This window comes from Pygoscelis adeliae, unplaced genomic scaffold (genome assembly GCF_000699105.1).
Source record: "Pygoscelis adeliae isolate BGI_AS28 unplaced genomic scaffold, ASM69910v1 Scaffold410, whole genome shotgun sequence".
Lineage (NCBI taxonomy): Eukaryota > Metazoa > Chordata > Aves > Sphenisciformes > Spheniscidae > Pygoscelis > Pygoscelis adeliae.
Genome location: NW_008823913.1, coordinates 391,094 through 409,491, shown reverse-complemented (window position 1 = coordinate 409,491; position 18,398 = coordinate 391,094). Strand labels below are relative to the sequence as shown.

The 18,398-nt window shown below is 39.0% G+C and overlaps 1 protein-coding gene and 1 long non-coding RNA gene across 2 annotated transcripts; both read right to left on the bottom strand.

Moving 5' to 3' along the window:
- Positions 1-3,427: 3,427 nt before the first annotated feature.
- Positions 3,428-5,598, bottom strand: LOC103926390. Its single transcript, XR_664077.1, has 3 exons — positions 5,523-5,598; positions 4,349-4,541; positions 3,428-3,501 (listed from the first exon to the last, which is right to left on the bottom strand). It is a non-coding gene; the product is annotated as an uncharacterized LOC103926390 (long non-coding RNA).
- Positions 5,599-7,624: 2,026 nt separating this feature from the next.
- On the bottom strand, positions 7,625-17,971 carry LOC103912419 (E1A-binding protein p400-like). Its single transcript, XM_009318683.1, has 9 exons — positions 17,877-17,971; positions 16,772-16,988; positions 14,957-15,142; positions 14,590-14,730; positions 14,040-14,118; positions 13,392-13,553; positions 10,850-10,961; positions 9,371-9,541; positions 7,625-7,715 (listed from the first exon to the last, which is right to left on the bottom strand). The coding sequence occupies exons 2-9, from the start codon at positions 16,970-16,972 to the stop codon at positions 7,625-7,627; spliced, it is 1,143 nt and encodes a 380-aa protein (XP_009316958.1). The 5' UTR covers positions 16,973-16,988; positions 17,877-17,971.
- Between the last annotated feature and the right edge of the window lie 427 nt (positions 17,972-18,398).

The following is an 18,398-nucleotide window of genomic DNA, read 5'->3' as shown; positions in this document are numbered from 1 at the left end:
ACCAATCGGGCCACCAAACTGTTTAAATGTTAAATCCGGGAAAAATTATCATTGATAGTAGAAGTAAACTTGCTGAAACCTATTTGAGGAACTTCTTTTTCTAGCAGTCATTGTCGTCAACTCAAAGTGATTCATATAGATTTGAGTGTGCTCAGAATTCTTGTGTTTAGCATAGGCTTGTCTTAACACGAAGAGGATAACCATCTATGTTCTGGAATAAACAGAAATTGAAGGCTTAGGTACCAAAAATAAGCAGTCGTAAGTGCCTGTCGTGTTTTAACCCCAGTCGGCAACTAAGTACCACCCAGCCGCTCGCTCACCTCAGTGGGATGGGGGAGAGAATTGGGGAAAAAAAAGTAAAACCCATGGGTTGAGATAAAGACAGTTTAATAGGACAGCAAAGGAAGAGAAAATAAAGAATAATAATAGAAGAACAGACAAAGCAAGTGATATTTGCTTGCAATATTTGAAAGCAATATTTTTAAATTTAATAAGTAAGGTTTCCTTCAGATGAAATAAGGGCTACTGACTTACAGGCATTATTGCTACTTCTCCATCTGGGTCTTCACACACAAATTCCTGTGTAAGTGTCCTGGTTTCAGCTGGAATAGAGTTAATTTCCTTCCTAGCAGCTGGTACAGTGCTGTGTGTTGGATTTAGGGTGAGAACAATGTTGATAGCACACCGATGGTTTAGTTGTTGCTGAGCAGTGCTTACACTGGTCGAGGACTTTTCAGCTCCCCATGCTCTACCGACTGAGCAGGTTCACGCCCAGTACATAAACTGGGGGAAAGTTGGCCGGGGGGGCCGCTGCTCGGGAACTGGCTGGGCATCGGTCGGCGGGTGGTGAGCAATTGCACCGTGCATCACTTGCTTTGTCTGTTCTTTTATCATTATTATTATTATTAATTTATATCAATTATTAAACTGTTCTTATCTCAACCCATGAGTTTTCTCACTTTTAGTCTTCTGATTCTCTCCCCCATCCCATCGGGGCAGGGGCAGTGAGCAAGTGGCTGTGTGGTGCTCAGTTGCCGGCGGGGGTTAAACCACCACAGTGAGAAACAAGGAATTTTCAATACCTCAATACATCATCCAGCCCAGAACCCAGCATTTAGAAACATAAGCATGTTTGCAATAACTATAATAAAAAAATTAAGATTAATTCCTTAGGAAAAAAAAAAAAATCAATTTTCAAAAGGCAGCACATTTTTCTCAGTCTCTTCCTTCAGTTATTATTCCCTTGATACGTAACTGTGCAATTCCAAGTCAGCCTACAAAACGACAGTCTTCCTGCTAAAAAAGCAACTTGCTACTCTACAGAATTAAAACTGTCCACAGAGTGACAGCTTCAATTTCAAGAGTACCATACTTGTGCGAGGGCACAAGACCAGTGCAATACAAACCCAACAGACATACTTAAATACACGGTTCATAGTCACAATACGCAAATTCTTCGACAAGCAGGGACTTGGAGATCCCTTGATGTTACCGTGTTACAAACATCCTATCTGGTCTAAGTTAAGAGTTCCTCTTTCTTTGCTGAAATTTTTTTTCTGCCTTTTCCAGCTCCTTGGCATGCTGATATTCCCATTTTACATTTGCAGTTTTTAATCTCCTTTTAGGAAGAAAATGTGTACGCTTTAAAATATTACCACTTTTCACAATAAAGATGCTAACAGCAGTAAATGACCACTGATTTGAGTCTCATCTCTTATAGGCTAGCAGTCATAGCAAAGTTCGTTAAACTGAGTTTTCATTCTTGGGTAAAGCCCTCATACCACTAAAGAGAAAGGGAAATATGTCTACCTGTTAATTAGGAACCCATGTGTTTTTAGACCACAATCATTTTGAGCAAAATTTCAGTGCTCATAAACAAAAAACCCAAACAAACAAACAAAAAATAAAATCTGACAACAGTTGGGGTTTTCTATTTTGTTTTTATTAATTACTCAGAAAATGAAACATAGTTGCTTACCTTGTTGACTTTCTGACTTTTTTGATCATTCAAAGTATGAAACAATTCCAAGAAATTCAATGCATACTTTTCAATTGGCTTAAGCTGTTCAGAAAAACATTTTGACACATTGCTAGTTATTTAGCTTTTGAATTAGAAACACGTAAATAACCAGTGATTTAAAAACAAGCAGAAAAACACCCCAACCAATAAATGTATTTATTTCGGTTGCAAATAATGGCACCGTAATTAAGGTAGAGAAGAAATCTAAGGACCAAAAATCTGATGTTCTGGTCCCTAGCTAGTCTGCTCACATCCCACCAGTATCACTGAGAATAGGCTTGAACTACTGGCTTCCATTTCCCCAACTGGAAAAAAAAAAAGATGAGAATGCCATCCGAGTTATTATGCACACTCTCGACTGGCTGTTGGTAAGCAGGCTGCTACCTGGGTTCTGCGCAAGTAGCCAAAGGGAAAAGGAGACAATGAGAACCTGACAGAACTTAGGGAATGCTAAGAGTAGTCATTTCATGGTTAAGAAGAAAAAGATCCAAGGACTTTAAGAAAAAACACAAGTATCTGGCAAAGCACAGGACTGTAAAACAGTTTTGTGTCACAAGATACAATTTAGTCCAAAGCAATTCACAATCCTCAGAACATTTGGTGACTTAAATGTTTCAGTACGTGAACAGATCTATCAGCAAGCTCAGATTACCTCCCAGGATTGTTTCAATATTTAAGTTTGCACAGAACAGTTTCATGTAAATGGAGTGGAAATAAGATACTTCATGAAAGCCATTTGATTGTTGCACAGAAAAGTGAATTTCGAATATTTCTAAAGCTTTATGTAAAACGAGAAATCGTCATACCTCATCCACAAAGCTAGCCAGCTGTTCTAACTGTGAAGGAACCATGGTATTTCTTGAATCATACAACTCTGAATCTATGTCATCTCTTATCTCGGATCGTGTCTCTTCTGTAAACTTTCTGGAATCCTCTTTTCCATATTCAGAGCAAAGAACCACCTTATGGAAACATGTTTTCAAGTATTCGGTAAGACAATGTGTGATGTCAAAAGTTTTTTAATAATCCTAAAATTGAGTTTAGGAAAGTCAGATTACAGACATATCTGACACCTTTTGCTGCAGGAGATGTTGTTTTCGTTTGATTAAAACAATAGCAAAAATAGTGTAAAATTATCATTGGAACAAACACAGTTTTCTTTCTAGATATTTTTTATCTTCTGATTTTCTATACAAGCTAACAATTCAGGATTTTTACTGATTTTAACTGTAATCACATACCACTGGCCCCCAAACAAGTCTGGAAATAAATATAAAACTAGATGATGTTTAAAATTCTGACTCTGATCTAGTAAAGCACTTATTTTTTACATATCGCTAAAGAACTGCTCATTCTTAAGTTACAGTACCTGAGTTAAAAAGTTTGTTGAACAATCATCTCCTTGAGCAGACACTTCTTGAATCAAATGTTTAATACCTTTTTTCAACAGCCTCTCTTCAACAGAATTACCACTTGTAAGGCTGTAAAACAAACAAACTCATTAAATACTGCTCTCTAGAAAACAGTGACACTTTCTGAAACTCAACTGTTTCATGTCTAATGTTCCTCGCCTACAGCAGTGAGCACCAACACTTGTTTAGAGTCCATCAGGTGTTTTCGTAGAAGTTTTGTATTCTTTTTTAGTTTCTTAGAGGAAGGCGCTTTTTTTACATCTGATTTCGTATTTTCGAAACACCAGGTTCTTCTACGTTCTTATTTTCCAAATGAACAATAAACAGTACTGTCTTCTATACCACTGGATTTTTAAAAAAATCCTTACAATAGCAGGGTATTTGCTAACAGACACCACCCATGCATACTTGGCCAGGGGTGCAAGGTGAGCAAGAGCTCCCCTCTGCTCTCAGCACATCCTTCCAGGAAAAGAAACAGTCACTCGAGAGAAGCTTTCAAATACATCTTAGAACTACATGAACATCAGCATCTCATCACTAGTGGATTTGAAATCCGATGACAGACCATCAAGACAGACATTTATTGTTTATCAAGAGCAGGAAACACCCACAGATATTAACGTTTGTTTTGACCGTCCCAACACAGAAATCCAGATGGCTTACAAGATGAAAGTGGGAGGGAGAGACAGGAATAGAGGCTACAGTAAGGGAAAGGACAGGACAGGGTTTTCATTTTCCCTTTGGTCTGAAGGGAAGAAGTATGTCTGACTGATCCAATCCTTAAAGGGATTTTAAAAGAACAAATGACTTAAACTAAAAGGACGACCTCAACCAAAAATCCTAGTTTCACCTAAAAACATCTTCCCTCTATTTTTGATTTTAAAACACCTTTACTGTTTCTTAGCGTAAAAGTCACCTGTATACATATCTCTGTCTCTTGCAATGTTACCACGCCATTCTTCAGCCTTTGTATCCATCAGCAGATCTAAATCAGTGTCGTAGAAGACAACAGTATCCGCATCTACATGGCGGACACCTGTGGAAGGAGTGTGGGAAGAGAGAACGGCACAGGAGAATCGCTTGTCTTGGTTGAAGTTTTTTATGGATTCCTCAAATGGGGAGACAAGCAACTTGATTACAAATTCACATTAATAAAGCATAAATCTCCAAACAAACTTCTTTACAGAATGAGAAGATCAGAAAAATTGTTTTCTTAGTAGTTCCCCAACCTACATTAAGCTTGCAAACATTTTAAGTGTGACTGCCCACATTACAGATCTACACAATTCAAAATTAATTTGTGTACCATTAAAACTATTAATTTATGGTGCAGTCAACCAGATAAAAATCTGAAGATCTGTTACAGTAGTCACATTATGTCCTATGACTAAGCACACCTGACCGAGTTATCACGTTCTGTGCGTGCTTCATCGTTTTTCTTGTCTATTGACTAAATTGAATCCCTTCTATTGTGCTGCCTCGTGTTGCTTTAAGGCAAAAGTATTCCTTTATGTTTTACACTGCATCTGACAGAAAGCATAACAATGCAATTTGAAATAAAAAAATTTAAAAATAATAACTTAACTAGATTGTTAATGTTTGCTCAAATTGTAGGCCCCAGAGGATACTTGAGAATCTTACTGGGGAGGGAAATGAGCATATTTTCAATTTATCCTCAGGCAATGCCAGGGCACTCTACAAAAAACAAAAGCCCCTGGAGTAAGGCTGAGGAAGTGCCAACATAAAAACAGCAACTACACTTAACGTACTAGCAATGTAGATAGCTACAGATAATGAAAGCAATTAATCAAAACACTATTGTGAAATAAAACACCTGTATTTCGAGCACAAATTACTCACAAATGTAGGACAACTAGTGGCATACCTCTTGGAAACACCCTGGATGCCTCATCAAATAGTAATATGACTGACATATTTCATATATAATTACATATTTTGTGCTACAGCTACATACGTAATTTGCTTAAATAACTAATGAAATTATGCAAATGTATTGGGCTTCCCTTTAGCATTTTCCCTCCCACTATGAGCATCTATTCACTACTACATTGAGTAAGAGGTTCTCTTACCAGATAAGGCTAACTGTGAGCACCACTCTCATTAACTCTTTTGTATGTGAGAAAATGAAAGTTCAAGAAAAGCTCCAATATATCAAGCATTGGAATCATCTGCATCAAAACCAACACACGATGTCAGACAGCCAGAGCTTCCATCTTGCCTGTTTATGAAATAAGAACCTGAAGGTTCTGCAGGTCGCCTTCAACAATTAGAGAAAGCACATTCGCACAGTTAGAACAGGTGGTGGTTTGGGTTTTTCTTAATACCTGAATCATGCTGCACCAGTCACGGATCTGGAAACTGTAGAAAATGAGGCCTTGCTATCTGCTGCATTGAATGGAAGTAGGGAAGTATCTGTTCCTTTAGATTAAACTTCAAGATCTTCATTTCATGGGTACATGTGTAAGGAGGATTTGCTACATACAAATACGGAGTAGCAACAGCAGCGGCTGGCAATACACACAGATCTCTCTAAAACAAACCAAAACTTTAATATACTAATTTTTAACAGCTTGGGCTATTAATTACTCAGAAACAGTAATAAAGAAGATGTCTGCATGGAAGCATAAAGGACCTGGCTAAAGGTAATTGAAAGTAAATCAGTAGATGAAGTTTTATGTTAACATCAAGTAAATGCAAAAACACTCAAGAGCAGAACAAGACAAGAGGGAATTACCACTATCCGTAAAGTTACCCAGATAAGCTGACTTACAACTCCTACTTTTTTGTAAGTATTCACATAAAAAATACAAGACGTCAAAATGAAGTAGAATTGCTATATAACTAATAACAATTACCATGGAACTACTAAGAGTTTTAAAATCTTAGAACGATCTAAAATTATACATCAGGGATGCAAATAGATTCTGCATAAAGGAGTTTAGCCTGCAGTAAGGATAAAACAAGGCAACTCATTTATCACTTTTAGCATTTTACAGTACTTTACATAAATATCCTGTTTTGGATAGCAGTATACACCCATCAAATTTGTGCAGAGACTGCAAATGGATTTGTCTCAATTACCTAGTAACAACACCCTTCAGGGCGATCCGTTGCTGCTTCACTGTCAGACGGAGTTCTCGCAATGGATTCTTTAGAACCTCTTTAGTACTTGAATATGGAAGGCAATTTGCAAAGCCAGCCCAGCACCATTTGTTAGTCCTGGCAGAACAATGCTGAGAGATTTTTCTTTCACCTATCCAAGAGCAAATGTCCAACAAGTCTCTGCCATACAGGGGGGTTCTGGAACAATGACGTTCATTCCCAAAATATATTCTGTCCAGGTGTTCCTTTAGTTGTCTTCTTTCTTCTATGGCACCCTTTAAATTCAAAATTCTTTTCTGAATGTATTTTGACCAGATAAAGCTTATGCGAAAAAGAAATCTATGCAAAAGAAAGTTGAAAATAAGGATAATTTAGTTAATGCAAGAGTTCTAGGAATGACTATGAAAGGAGATATGAGCAGGAGAAAAGCTGATGATTAGAATAGTATTTGTGATATAAGGACATATGTTAGGTTTGGTATTTTAATGAAAAATAAATCTGCTTTCCTACTCTACGCCTACTAGCAAAAATATAATGGCACTTTCAAACTACCATTGGCGAGTCCACTAGTACAGATGGATGAGACTAGTCAATTACCATATTCTACATGCTTTAAATAGTAAAGCTTTGACTATTTCAGTGGACAGATATGCACACATGAATCTTGTAAAATATACATTGTTCATGATCAAGTATATGCTCTATCATATAAAGAGTTAGCATAGTACCTGAGTTGGACACAAAAGTGTAGATACCGATTTAGATTTAGCACTCAAGTCATCCACTGTCACACTAATAAATTCTTTTTTCCAGGAAAGCAGCAAGGCAAGAAAAATACTTCAGTGAAGAAAAATAATTTAGTTTCACAGACACGTGATATTACAATATAAGGGTATTGTAGCTTTTAGAATTTTGATTTCTTAATAGTTAAAGTTAAAAAGAAAAAAAAGGAGGAAAAAAAAAGAGAAAGATGTGAATTGAATCATGTAGCACCTTATCTTGATGCTTCAGAGACTGTCCACCAATAAGCTGACAGAATTGACCGTAAGACAAAGTACATGTTTTCCCTCTAAACTGTAATGTTACAGGCTTCTCTGGCTGAGCAAGTCTCTCCTGTGCTCCAGCTGTGGAAGCCATTGGGCCGAGAACTATCTTGCCACCTGTTAAGAGAAGACAAAAAAGGTCCAAAGTTTAAAAATAAGGATTTCCTCACTGTACACTGCAGGATTTGAATGCTTATCCCATGCATATAGTGTGCCCTATTGCCAATGAAGGGCAATTTCACTCTAGACATAACTCTTGGGTTGCACTTAACTGCAAACAGACTAGGTCTCCCTCTAATACTGGGTGTTCTTAAACTACACATGAAATGTTCTTCCCCTCAGTACCACCGGTAGACCTATTAAAAAAAAGAAAAAAAAAAAAAAAGGATGATTTCCTAGATACAGTTTGACTGGTATTTCACATGGGTACTCATTTGATTTGACAACTTTGCAAGGGCTTCAGGAGTCTGCACAGGTATATTTTAAGCAAAGTTTTTGGGGAAAACAATCACAGAAATGTAGCCATATGTTTGGGTTAGTACCTGTCCTAGACTGCAGTCTTCATCGTACTAGCCTGATCACCTGGCATAAACAATGCACGCCTTACGACTCTGCCCTTGAAGAAGAACTAGAAGACTGATAGAAGGGGAACATCCTGCCCTAGCTGGTGTCGGAGGCTAGATGATTGCCAAAAAACCAAGAAGTCAGCAAGAAACTGCGGTAACTAGGGGAAAGGTAAAGGCGGCAGGGGGAGACCGTGACCGCCGACTCAATTCAAGACTGGAAGGTCTTGCCCCCCCCCACACCTGCAAGGAGCATGCGTGCTAATTTACACGGCAAGCGAGGCTCATTTGAACACAACTAACCAATGAGCATGAACTTAGGCGGGCTTTTACTAAACACGTAACAATATAAATACGCTGCAGTTCTTCTGTGTGGTGTGCTGGCTTTGTGGAATTACCACCTAGCACCCATCTTTGCGCAAACATGAGATAAATGAGTATCTCGGCTCTGGGTGTAAGATTGGCTTATTGCACACCGGGTACCGGACCCCGCTTGTGGGACAACAGTGTAAGAGATCTTTTCCTGCACAATTCATTTTTAGCAACAAAAGAAGTTCTTAAAACTGTTACGACTACAGAATAATTATTAGATATAATTTTCAGTCTTCCTTCATGCTGAATGCTTCCCGTTCAACCGTGCAAAAACTTATACTGTACCCAGCTGAAATCACTACGTAGAGAATTTAGAAAAGGCCTGAAAAAGAGTGTGCTTGAAATACTGCACTACATCCCCAATCATCTGGAAACAGTCTGTTCCAAAGGGCTGTATCATATACAAAAGACCCAGTTCGTAATGACCTTTAGTAGTGGCTCAGCAGAGACCCAGAGAATGGGACAGTGATGATGCCTAAATCTGATCAGTCAGTTAAGACCGACACGTGTGGAAAGCTCTCACACGCTGCAGGTCAGGTCTGAAGAGAGAGTTTCACTAAGATGGCATACCTGGAGACCAACGCAACTGTCAGCAAAATTTCCAGTGTTTGCACAGTAGAATCATTCTGTTTAAAAAGACAGACTGATAGATAATAAGGAATTTTGTTTTGATTTTGTGAGCGAACTCCTGTTAGAAAACTGCTAATGGAACTTGATATTCAAATATGTAATGCACAAATGCATTCAGTACAACCTCATTTCTTCCCCAAATTCAAGCAATATTAAAAAAAAAGGCAGCAAACCAGAAAGCAATGGTTTATTATATGTACAACACACCTTTTCCTATGCTGATTTTCTGAAAACATGGCAAGGGGTTGTCGTCTTTGTATTTTCTCATTATGATCTGCCATCACTGTTGCTGTGTCCACTGTCTGCTGCAACTGAGACCTTGAGAAGTCTCTAGCCCTACCTTCGGGCTTCTGTCCATACCGCACCAGTGTAAATAACCTAAAAATTAACAAATTTGCTTTCTACACATACAAAAAACCCATACACGAGGAAGTTGTTAATCCCTTCTTCCTAATAGAAAATCAAGTTAAAAAGCAAATATTTTTAGTCAGTGATCTGAGCTAGAAGAGGTGCCCAGCTGCAGAGCATATGGCAGGAGGGATTCTGCTTCTCTCAACATGCAGAAGAAACACAATATACAGTAAAATGCAAGTACACCAAAAGCTCTAAAGCTCCAGTCTTCTCTGAAAGATTACGTGGAGGGGTACAAGCATGACAGATCTCCCATATTCCTTAGTCATCTTTGGAGTCTGGAGACAGCAAGAAAACTCCCCAAAAGATGCTAATAAGGATCCAACTTCTTAATGGAGCAAAGGCTTAACTATGGCTAGGTGCAACGTACGTACAAAAAGCAGGGGATCTCTACTTCCATGCACCTTCAGGCAGTCTGGTTTTAACAACATACTGCGATTGTAAAAGCTGACTTCAGAATAACTGTTTCACGTATACAACTTCAGGGAAAACATCTAAACGGTAAAAGAATTAGTTCTTTTTCTGCTTTATTTTAGCTATCGCTTCTAATTCTTAAATTTCATTAACTGACAAAGCTCCCTCCTGGCAGAACTGCCCAATAGAACTAGTGCAGGACATCCTCCTTGTCACCTGTTACAGCCACGTGTTACACAAGCTGTCCCGGGCTTCAGTAACCATACTCTGCTCTTACCAGGTTAATTTATTGTAAAATGTTTACATCTATATTGCTCTACAGCAGAATTACATTTGCTCCAAGACTCAGAAGCGAACCCTCCCAACTGCTCTTCAGAGAGAAGAGTCAATAGCAAAAACAAAAGGTCAAAATTTAACAGAACACCTTTTTTTCTTCCCCTTCCCCCACCCCCCCAAAAAAAACCAACAAGACTTCTTTAAGTGCTTTGCAAGCACATCTTAGACTTAAAATTAATCAGGAGGAGAAGATTTAATTATTCTGCTTAGGAGACTCCACTGCAGAAGTCACTTCCACTGTTTGATCAAAACCACAAACAGATTTGAACTCAATATATTGAGTTTGGCAGGGAAGATCACAACTGAGCCTTTGTAAATGAAAAGAACTATTAAGTGGTAAAAAGCAGCCTGCTTTCCCTCAGAAGACTAGCATACAGTCTTTAGCAGTGATCAGTTTGGAAACAAAAGACAGCAAGAAAAACAAACGCTTCTGAATGAGCCCTCTCACCCTCACGAATATTACTCACTTTCACCTGTTACTTAAAATAAATAAATCAATAAATCAGTCGCTGGAACTCTGCATACCTATTTGGTTTGAGTCTCATCGGCTCGAGTCTGGGTGACGAAGGAGAACAGTAGATCTCTTCAATAAGCTTCCTAGTCACCTTCAGTTTTGGCAGTATTTGTGCCAAATTATCTGAGAATGATTAAAAAGCTCACAACAGCTGATGCCAGAATTAAACCAAAACGTGGAGGAGCCAACTGTCATGTGATTTTGCAGAGAGCAGCTGCCGTTACTTTAAAAGGTTTCAGCAACCTACACCGTGAAAAGAGAGCATTATGCTCATGTTACCAAGAGTCAAAAACAGGAGAGCACCCTCAAATTACAAGCTCTGCAGTTAATTCAGTGCTTGTAATTAAAACATTTGTCTTTGTGGAACTGCCATTCCAGGCTCATTCCTTCCCACTTTGATCCGTTAACCCTACTTCCTTCACAAGCCTTTCACACTCACCCTGTCCCCCCGCCCCAAAATGATTTTTCCAACAGGCTTAAAGGAGTAACTATTTGAATTTCCCAGGACACATAGTGCTACTGTTTTAGCTTTGTCCAGTCTTTCTTAAGCCTCTAATATTGCTGAAATCACTAGAAAAAAAATGGATGAAATCCCTTGCAATATAACTTGAACAAACAGACTATAGTTAAAACCAAACTGGGGAATCTGAGACAGCTTCTCATCTCCAGAGCTGTACACAGCTATGCTTTTACTGCTCCTCAGGACAGGACAAGAATGGCAGCTTTCCCTTGATCCCGAGGCTCATCCGTTTCGGTTCATTGGAACTTTAAGCAAAACCAAAAAATGTTGCAAAATAGTCTGACCACCCTTGACAAGGATAGCAAATTCCCAGCATACCTACTGAATTCAGTACTCCCCTAAAGTCAATGGTTATTATTTATAGTCTTAGCAGTTGCTTCTAAAAATAAATGAATTAGCAATTCAGATTTTGAAATTTAATTGGAACCTGAGTTATGTGTAAGAAATTTTATGTCCTAAGCCACCTGCTCTCCCAGTCAAATCAAGTCCAGCACAAGAGAAGTACTTCCCTGCTCACCTCCCAGAGATCCCATCCTAATGCATTCAGCACTAGAGAAGCAGTTGTAAACTCCAGCGTGTCCAATACAAGGGAGGAACTTGGAAGCCGGGGACTTATCAGATCAGGATGGTTACACACCCTTAGCAGCTGCGTCAGAATATGGAGGACACTGACAAAGTGCCCACTTCTAAGACATTCTTGAGTTTTGTTATTTAAAATTAAAATATAATTTGAATTATCTTTAAAAAACGGTGCTTTTTAGGAGCTTAGGTCTTTTTGCATACTCAAATTGTTTTTCTGAATAACTCTGATAACACCAAGTCATCAAACTTAGAAAAGTATGAGTTTAAAAATGCAATCTTCCATTCTTCCAGCTTCTCTCACATTCACACAAACTTTATTAGATTTATAGAATATATTCTTATTTTAAAATTCAGATTATCATAAACCTGAATTTCTCAAATAGCCACGCTATTTCAAATGGAAATGACATCGGATAATATCTGAAACACATATTGTCAATATTAAGGCCTTTTTTTTTTTAACACCTGAATAAATACCACCTTAAATTACCAAATTCACTGGAAAATACAAACTAGACATATCAGAAAAGCAATGTAACATATAACCTAGAATATTCAGTTCCTAAATAACTTAAGAACTAAATTTAGACAAAAACTGTGACACATGGCCAATTGTCTAAGTTATAAATATTTTGTCCCATATATAGTTTGTCCCATCAAGTGCAAATACTGTTTATTTATGCTTCTTTTCACCTTGTAAAACAACTAGATCTAAATAAACAAACACATAATGAAGAAGTGGATGAATGCAATTAACCACTAAGTGTAGAACATGATTAGCCCGCACAACACTATGATTATGCCAATGTGCTTTAACCTTTAGGTTTGCCCATGACTCGCTTAGAAATAACACACCAGCAAACAAGCTCTCTTACTGTAACTGGAACTGTTCCTAATTTTAATGATGAATGAACAATTAAGAACTACTCAACAGATGGACCTTAGTTGAGACAAGAAGTCTTTACACATTGACTTCTGCCGATTGGAAAAAGTACATGTAAGCACCTGCTCGTATCTCCTTGGTAACTGCTTCTCAACATGAATTTTGGACCTCCGCAAAATAAATGACTGCGCTACCTAAAAGAATACAAAACAATAATTCCTAACTGTATTTCCTCAGAGAAAGAGATACTAGTATGATGAATCTCATGATGATAATGAGTATTCATTACTAGTATTAAGACAGTATCCTCAAGGGAGACATACTCTCTGCAGTCTCACTGCAACTCTCTGGTAATCATCTTCATTCCCCTCCTCAGATGTTACCTTCGTAAAATCCAGACAGGATTGGGAAATCCCTGGAATCAGGAAACAGGCAATGGCCCACAGATCTTTTAAGGCAGTAGGCAGAAGCGTATCCATCAGGAGTAAATGATGATGACCGTGAACAACGAAGATAACAATTAAGGTAGACAAAAGCAAAATGAAAAATTTGAATGAATGCTTCAGACCTCTGGAGATAGAATGTTGCATCCCTTTGGGTAACAACGCTTTCGCAACAGCAGCGGTGTCTGCTAAATCTCCCATGTATTTCTTTACAGTAGGTGTGAGAAGATCTGGAAGCACCACTTCCTTCTGAAGGCTCTCTTTCTTATTCAAGCAGTCTCTTAATTCTGCACAAAATAATAAAAATTGTGGTGCCGCCATATCCGAGATGAATAATTCATTAACAAATTTGATGCCATTTACAGCTAAGCCAGGGTCTAAAGAACAGAAGGATTCTGAACACTGTAAGAATAATGCAAAATCCAGTTTGTCAAACTCGACTACGTGAACAAGGGCAGACTGCAGTGGGACACAGGTGCACACATGATGGTTTTAGTGAATTCAGTCTCATGCATGGCCCCCAAGGGACATAAAACTAAACCCTGATACAAACAAGAGCTCAGCAACAAAAAGCCTTCACAGTGCGTTCATCAAAGCTTTAGTAAGCTACAGGAAGTTAGCGAGCTCAAGAAAGGAGATATTTATGACTCGACACTAAGACCAAAACACTAGCTCCTAAACATTTATTTTGGTAAGCTTATAATACTACTACCGGTACACAAAAGAAAAAAAAAAAAAAGGTCATGCTAAAAAAACTCCTAGGTTCTTATTACCTTTTTCTGAGATATTCTGTGAGTTTAATACTTTCTTCCTCCTCTCTTCTAACTCTACTTGCCGTTTTAAATCTACCACCTAAAATGGAGAGAGCGTAGGGGGGAAGAAGAGCAGAAGGAAATGACAAACATGAACGCACTTAGCTTCAAATACAGCTACGAATTACCTAACATTCCTTCAACGGTAAGACAGGCATCAGACACGGCTGCGATGCAGAGCACTCAAAGAACAGAACAGCGTGTACAAAACTGACCATGAATAGAAGTCATCCACATAATAAGCAAGAGCTACCCAAGAATAACTCACATCAAAACATAGATGTCCGCAGCGAGCCAGCTGCACCGGCGAGGATTAGCGAAGCACTCTCCTCCATGACATACAAGGCCTGCAATTATTCACGCAACTGTACCATGAAGCTATCTTTACCAACAGATAACAGTCACCACGTGGGCTGAGCAAAGCTCAGTTGTAAGATTCTCGCTGTTATGGTCCAACAGGTTTTTATTCAGTACCTCTTTAGATTTTTTTTTTTCTGTTTTTAACATTTACCTGTTTAATGGTGGACCAGAAATGTTCAATTTCTCTAGCAGTAAAAGCAGCAACAGTCCTCAGTTGCGTCTCTTCTCTTTTCTTGCATTTTTCCTTATGAAGTACCGTATCCTCGTGATGACGAGCCACACTTAAAATCAGCTGAATAAAACCATAAAATTGTTGTACGTTTTCACCCTGTTCTATCTAACAAGCATAGTTCTAAAGAAAGAAAAAAATATGATCCCTTTAGGAGTACTGCCCAAACTTTACAAACACAGTGGAGAGGGAAACCAAAACTCGCACATCCTCAGTGATCACATCCAACCATGAAAATGCTGCCTATTCTTCCCCCCTTTTCTGGTTGAAAATATCAAATTCACATTACTCTCTTGGCAGTTGTTATCTTCCACCTTCTTTCTTGAACAAAATCAGTTGCCATCCACTGCGTTTCTTCCAAAAGATAGTCATGGTGTGATTTGTGCCGTGGGGCCTCTTGGAGTTTGGGCAGACGTTTCAGAGACCATAAACCTTCCCTCCTCAGTGCTGTTACTTGCTGCAGAATCTCATTTTCCTTCAAGTAAACATAATTAAACTTATGTTTCCTACTGCACAACACAAGACCAAGACAGAGACACTGTGAAAAATGTTGCATGAATAACCAATAGAAATGATTATTCAGTCCTTGGAAACATTCTACACTGTTTGAAGTTGCATTTTATTAAAAGTTAATGAATAACACATCTTGTGCAGATTTATGTGGAGTCTCTGAAGGGCTTTGTGATGCAGCGGTATTGTGTAAAGTCAGTAGAGAAATTTGGGATGCAGTGGCAATCAGTCTGTAGAATTTTATTTTTCCTCCTAAAATATGGTACCTCTATATCTCATCAGAAGAGCAGGGCTGATTCAGTGAGAATTTCCACAGAACTGAAATGCCCTGCCAAATGGCAGATGGACAGAATTCCCTAAAAAGTTCATATAAAAATACGTTTAGTTTATGGCATTGTTATTAACACATGTAAGTGTCCTGCAACTGCTGGCAAGTAAGCACAAGCAGCACAAATTCTCATTGTGTTTTGCCGCCACCTTGTTCTAAATATGCTGCATAAAATGTTAAAATAATTGATTCTGTTTAATTAAATCTCCTTTTAGGATTTCATTACAAGAACAAATTCTACTCTGCTAGAGAATCTGCCCGATTCCTTCTCATTCCTTTTATTTCTTCAAGAAAAATCATACGGCATGTCTACACCACCAATTAAAACCAAGAGAGAGACACAGCTATCTACAGCGCATTCTGAATTTAAATGAAGACAAAGTTTTATTGTAAAGAAAGATTTATACCCAGCTGTGCTACACAACAGCTATCTGAAGCAAATAATTAGCGCGTGGTAGTCTTCTGTAAAACCTACTGAAAATATTTGCTCCTTTCTCCCCAGGTTGGAGTAATAAATTCTGTCATCCACGAAGTCTCAATACAAAACAGACGACGACACTGCCTGGACACAGTGAGAGGTTAGCACGCTGTTCCTTCTTGCTGCACCTTGTAACTTACCTGCAACCTTCCAGAGACATTTGAAATTTGCTTTGAAGCATGAAATGAATTTGATTCATTTGATTCATTCATTTGATTAATGGCTTTAAACTAAAGGGGGGTAGATTTAGACTAGATATAAGGAAGAAATTTTTTACGCCGAGGGTGGTGAAACACTGGCACAGGTTGCCCAGAGAGGTGGTGGATGCCCCATCCCTGGAAACATTCCAGGTCAGGTTGGACGGGGCTCTGAGCAACCTGATCTAGTTGAAGATGTCCCTGCCCACGGCAGGGGGGTTGGACTAGATGACCTTTAGAGGTCCCTTCCGACCCAAACTATTCTATGATTCCATGATTCTATGATACAATGAAAATCCAGCACAATAACATTTAAACTGAGAGTTGGGTAGCCATCGCAAATTGACATAAATGAACAGATATGTTCTTTACAGAAGTAAAATTTCCAGAGAAAGTGGCAGTAAAGCGCCAAAAATTAATCTTGTCTAGATTTTCTTAACAAGACACGTTACTGCTCTGTTTTCTGAGGATACTCTCTTCCCAGTATTCAGACAGACTATTTAATGGTGCAGAATAGACAACAACAGCAAGTGCAGTATACAAAAACCAGCCGTTCAAAGCCGCATACAATATAATATGCAAATCTGATACCTGTTGCCGTACAGGAACTGGAGTTGGGACCAAAAGCACATGCTTCTTATCACAGCCTGCTGGTTGTACTTGCCGAAGAAAAGCTGTGTTCCTGCTGTGTGGAACAGGTAAGGAACTATGCAAACTTGACAAGTTTGGTCCATTTTGCCGTTGGCTTTGCTCCTGGCTAATCTCTTGAGCCACTTGAGGAACAGGAGGCATTCCACCTGCAGAGAAACTTTTAAAAATTGCAGTTTCAGTAATTAAAATAGTGGAGTATCAAAAAGAACCAAAGAAAGTGGCAATACAGACTGTTACCTTGTTGGTCAAATCAGCTTTCTACCGTACCACCATACAATCGCATACCTCAAAACCATGAAGATGCAAATCAATCAGCATGCTAGTCTAGAATGTACTTACCCGCTCTTTAACCTGACAACACGAAGATCTTCTTTAACACCATCCTACAGAGAGGTGATAGCTAGGCAACCAATCTCTATCAGGGTATCAAATGACCAAAAAGGAAAAATTTCATGCAACAACATCAATTAAAGAAAGCAACAAATTAGGCACAGAGGGTACAAATTTAAGCCCAATGCATGGAAAATGAGATGTGCAGCACTCACTAAGATTTCTAAGATTTTCTCCAGAGGGTTTTTAAATCGTATAATGATTGGTATTAGACACAATGTTACAATTACAGAAAATCTCATTAAAGCAATTATCTTTAATTACAAAGCTTAAAACTTACATTTGATCATAAATACTCTATCATAAATCATTAATATATGTAGTAGATGTACCAGCGTTATTTTAAAGGTCACGGCATTTTTTTTAAACTGTTATCAAAACTAATTATGAGTCTCTGTGAAGTACTATTTTGGAAAGTTAACCTAATGAAGTATCTCATTCTCAATAAAACGGTGCATCAGTCTACCACTTCCAGAGCTCTGTCCACATTTACCTTTGATTTCACTTTTACATTCGCTTTATTTTGGTATGAAACAGTTTTTATGGTCACAGAATTGCCTCCTGCCCAGCTTTTATAGAGTTCATCTCAATGGTCATTGACCTTTTGACTCAATTTAAGCACTTCTCTACCATTCCGGCAGATTTATCCAGTTACTTTATTTCTAGGAGTCAGACAGAGAGGATTCCCGCAGCACATGCCGAGTCTTGACCGGGTAGACTCGAAGACGACACTGGATGGTCAACAGGCGCTTCAGGCACACGGACTCATGACGAGCGAGGCCGCGGCCAGCGCGGAGACCGCGGGAGGCCAGCGCTCTCGTACGCGGTCCTGCGCTGGAGACGATGGAAGCTGTAACAACAGGGTGATGCCTGGCGTCACTCACCCAAGTCCCAGATCTCTCGTTTCACAAAGCGCTGCCGTTGGAGGGGCAGGAAGATTTAGCCCACAGCCACGTATGCCATTAGTACAAACCCAAGCAAGGTTTAAATGCTGCCTTAAGATGCGACGGCGTCTGCAGCACTACTGGCCAGGCTGCGAAGAAGCTTTAGGGCAAAGGTGAAGCCACCCGAAGGTGCAAGGGCAATGCATTATCAAACCTCCGCCGCTGCAAGATACACCCGAAGCCCGCCGGCGCCGAGCGCAGCGGGCAGCGTTGCCTGCAGCTTCCCCGTCAGG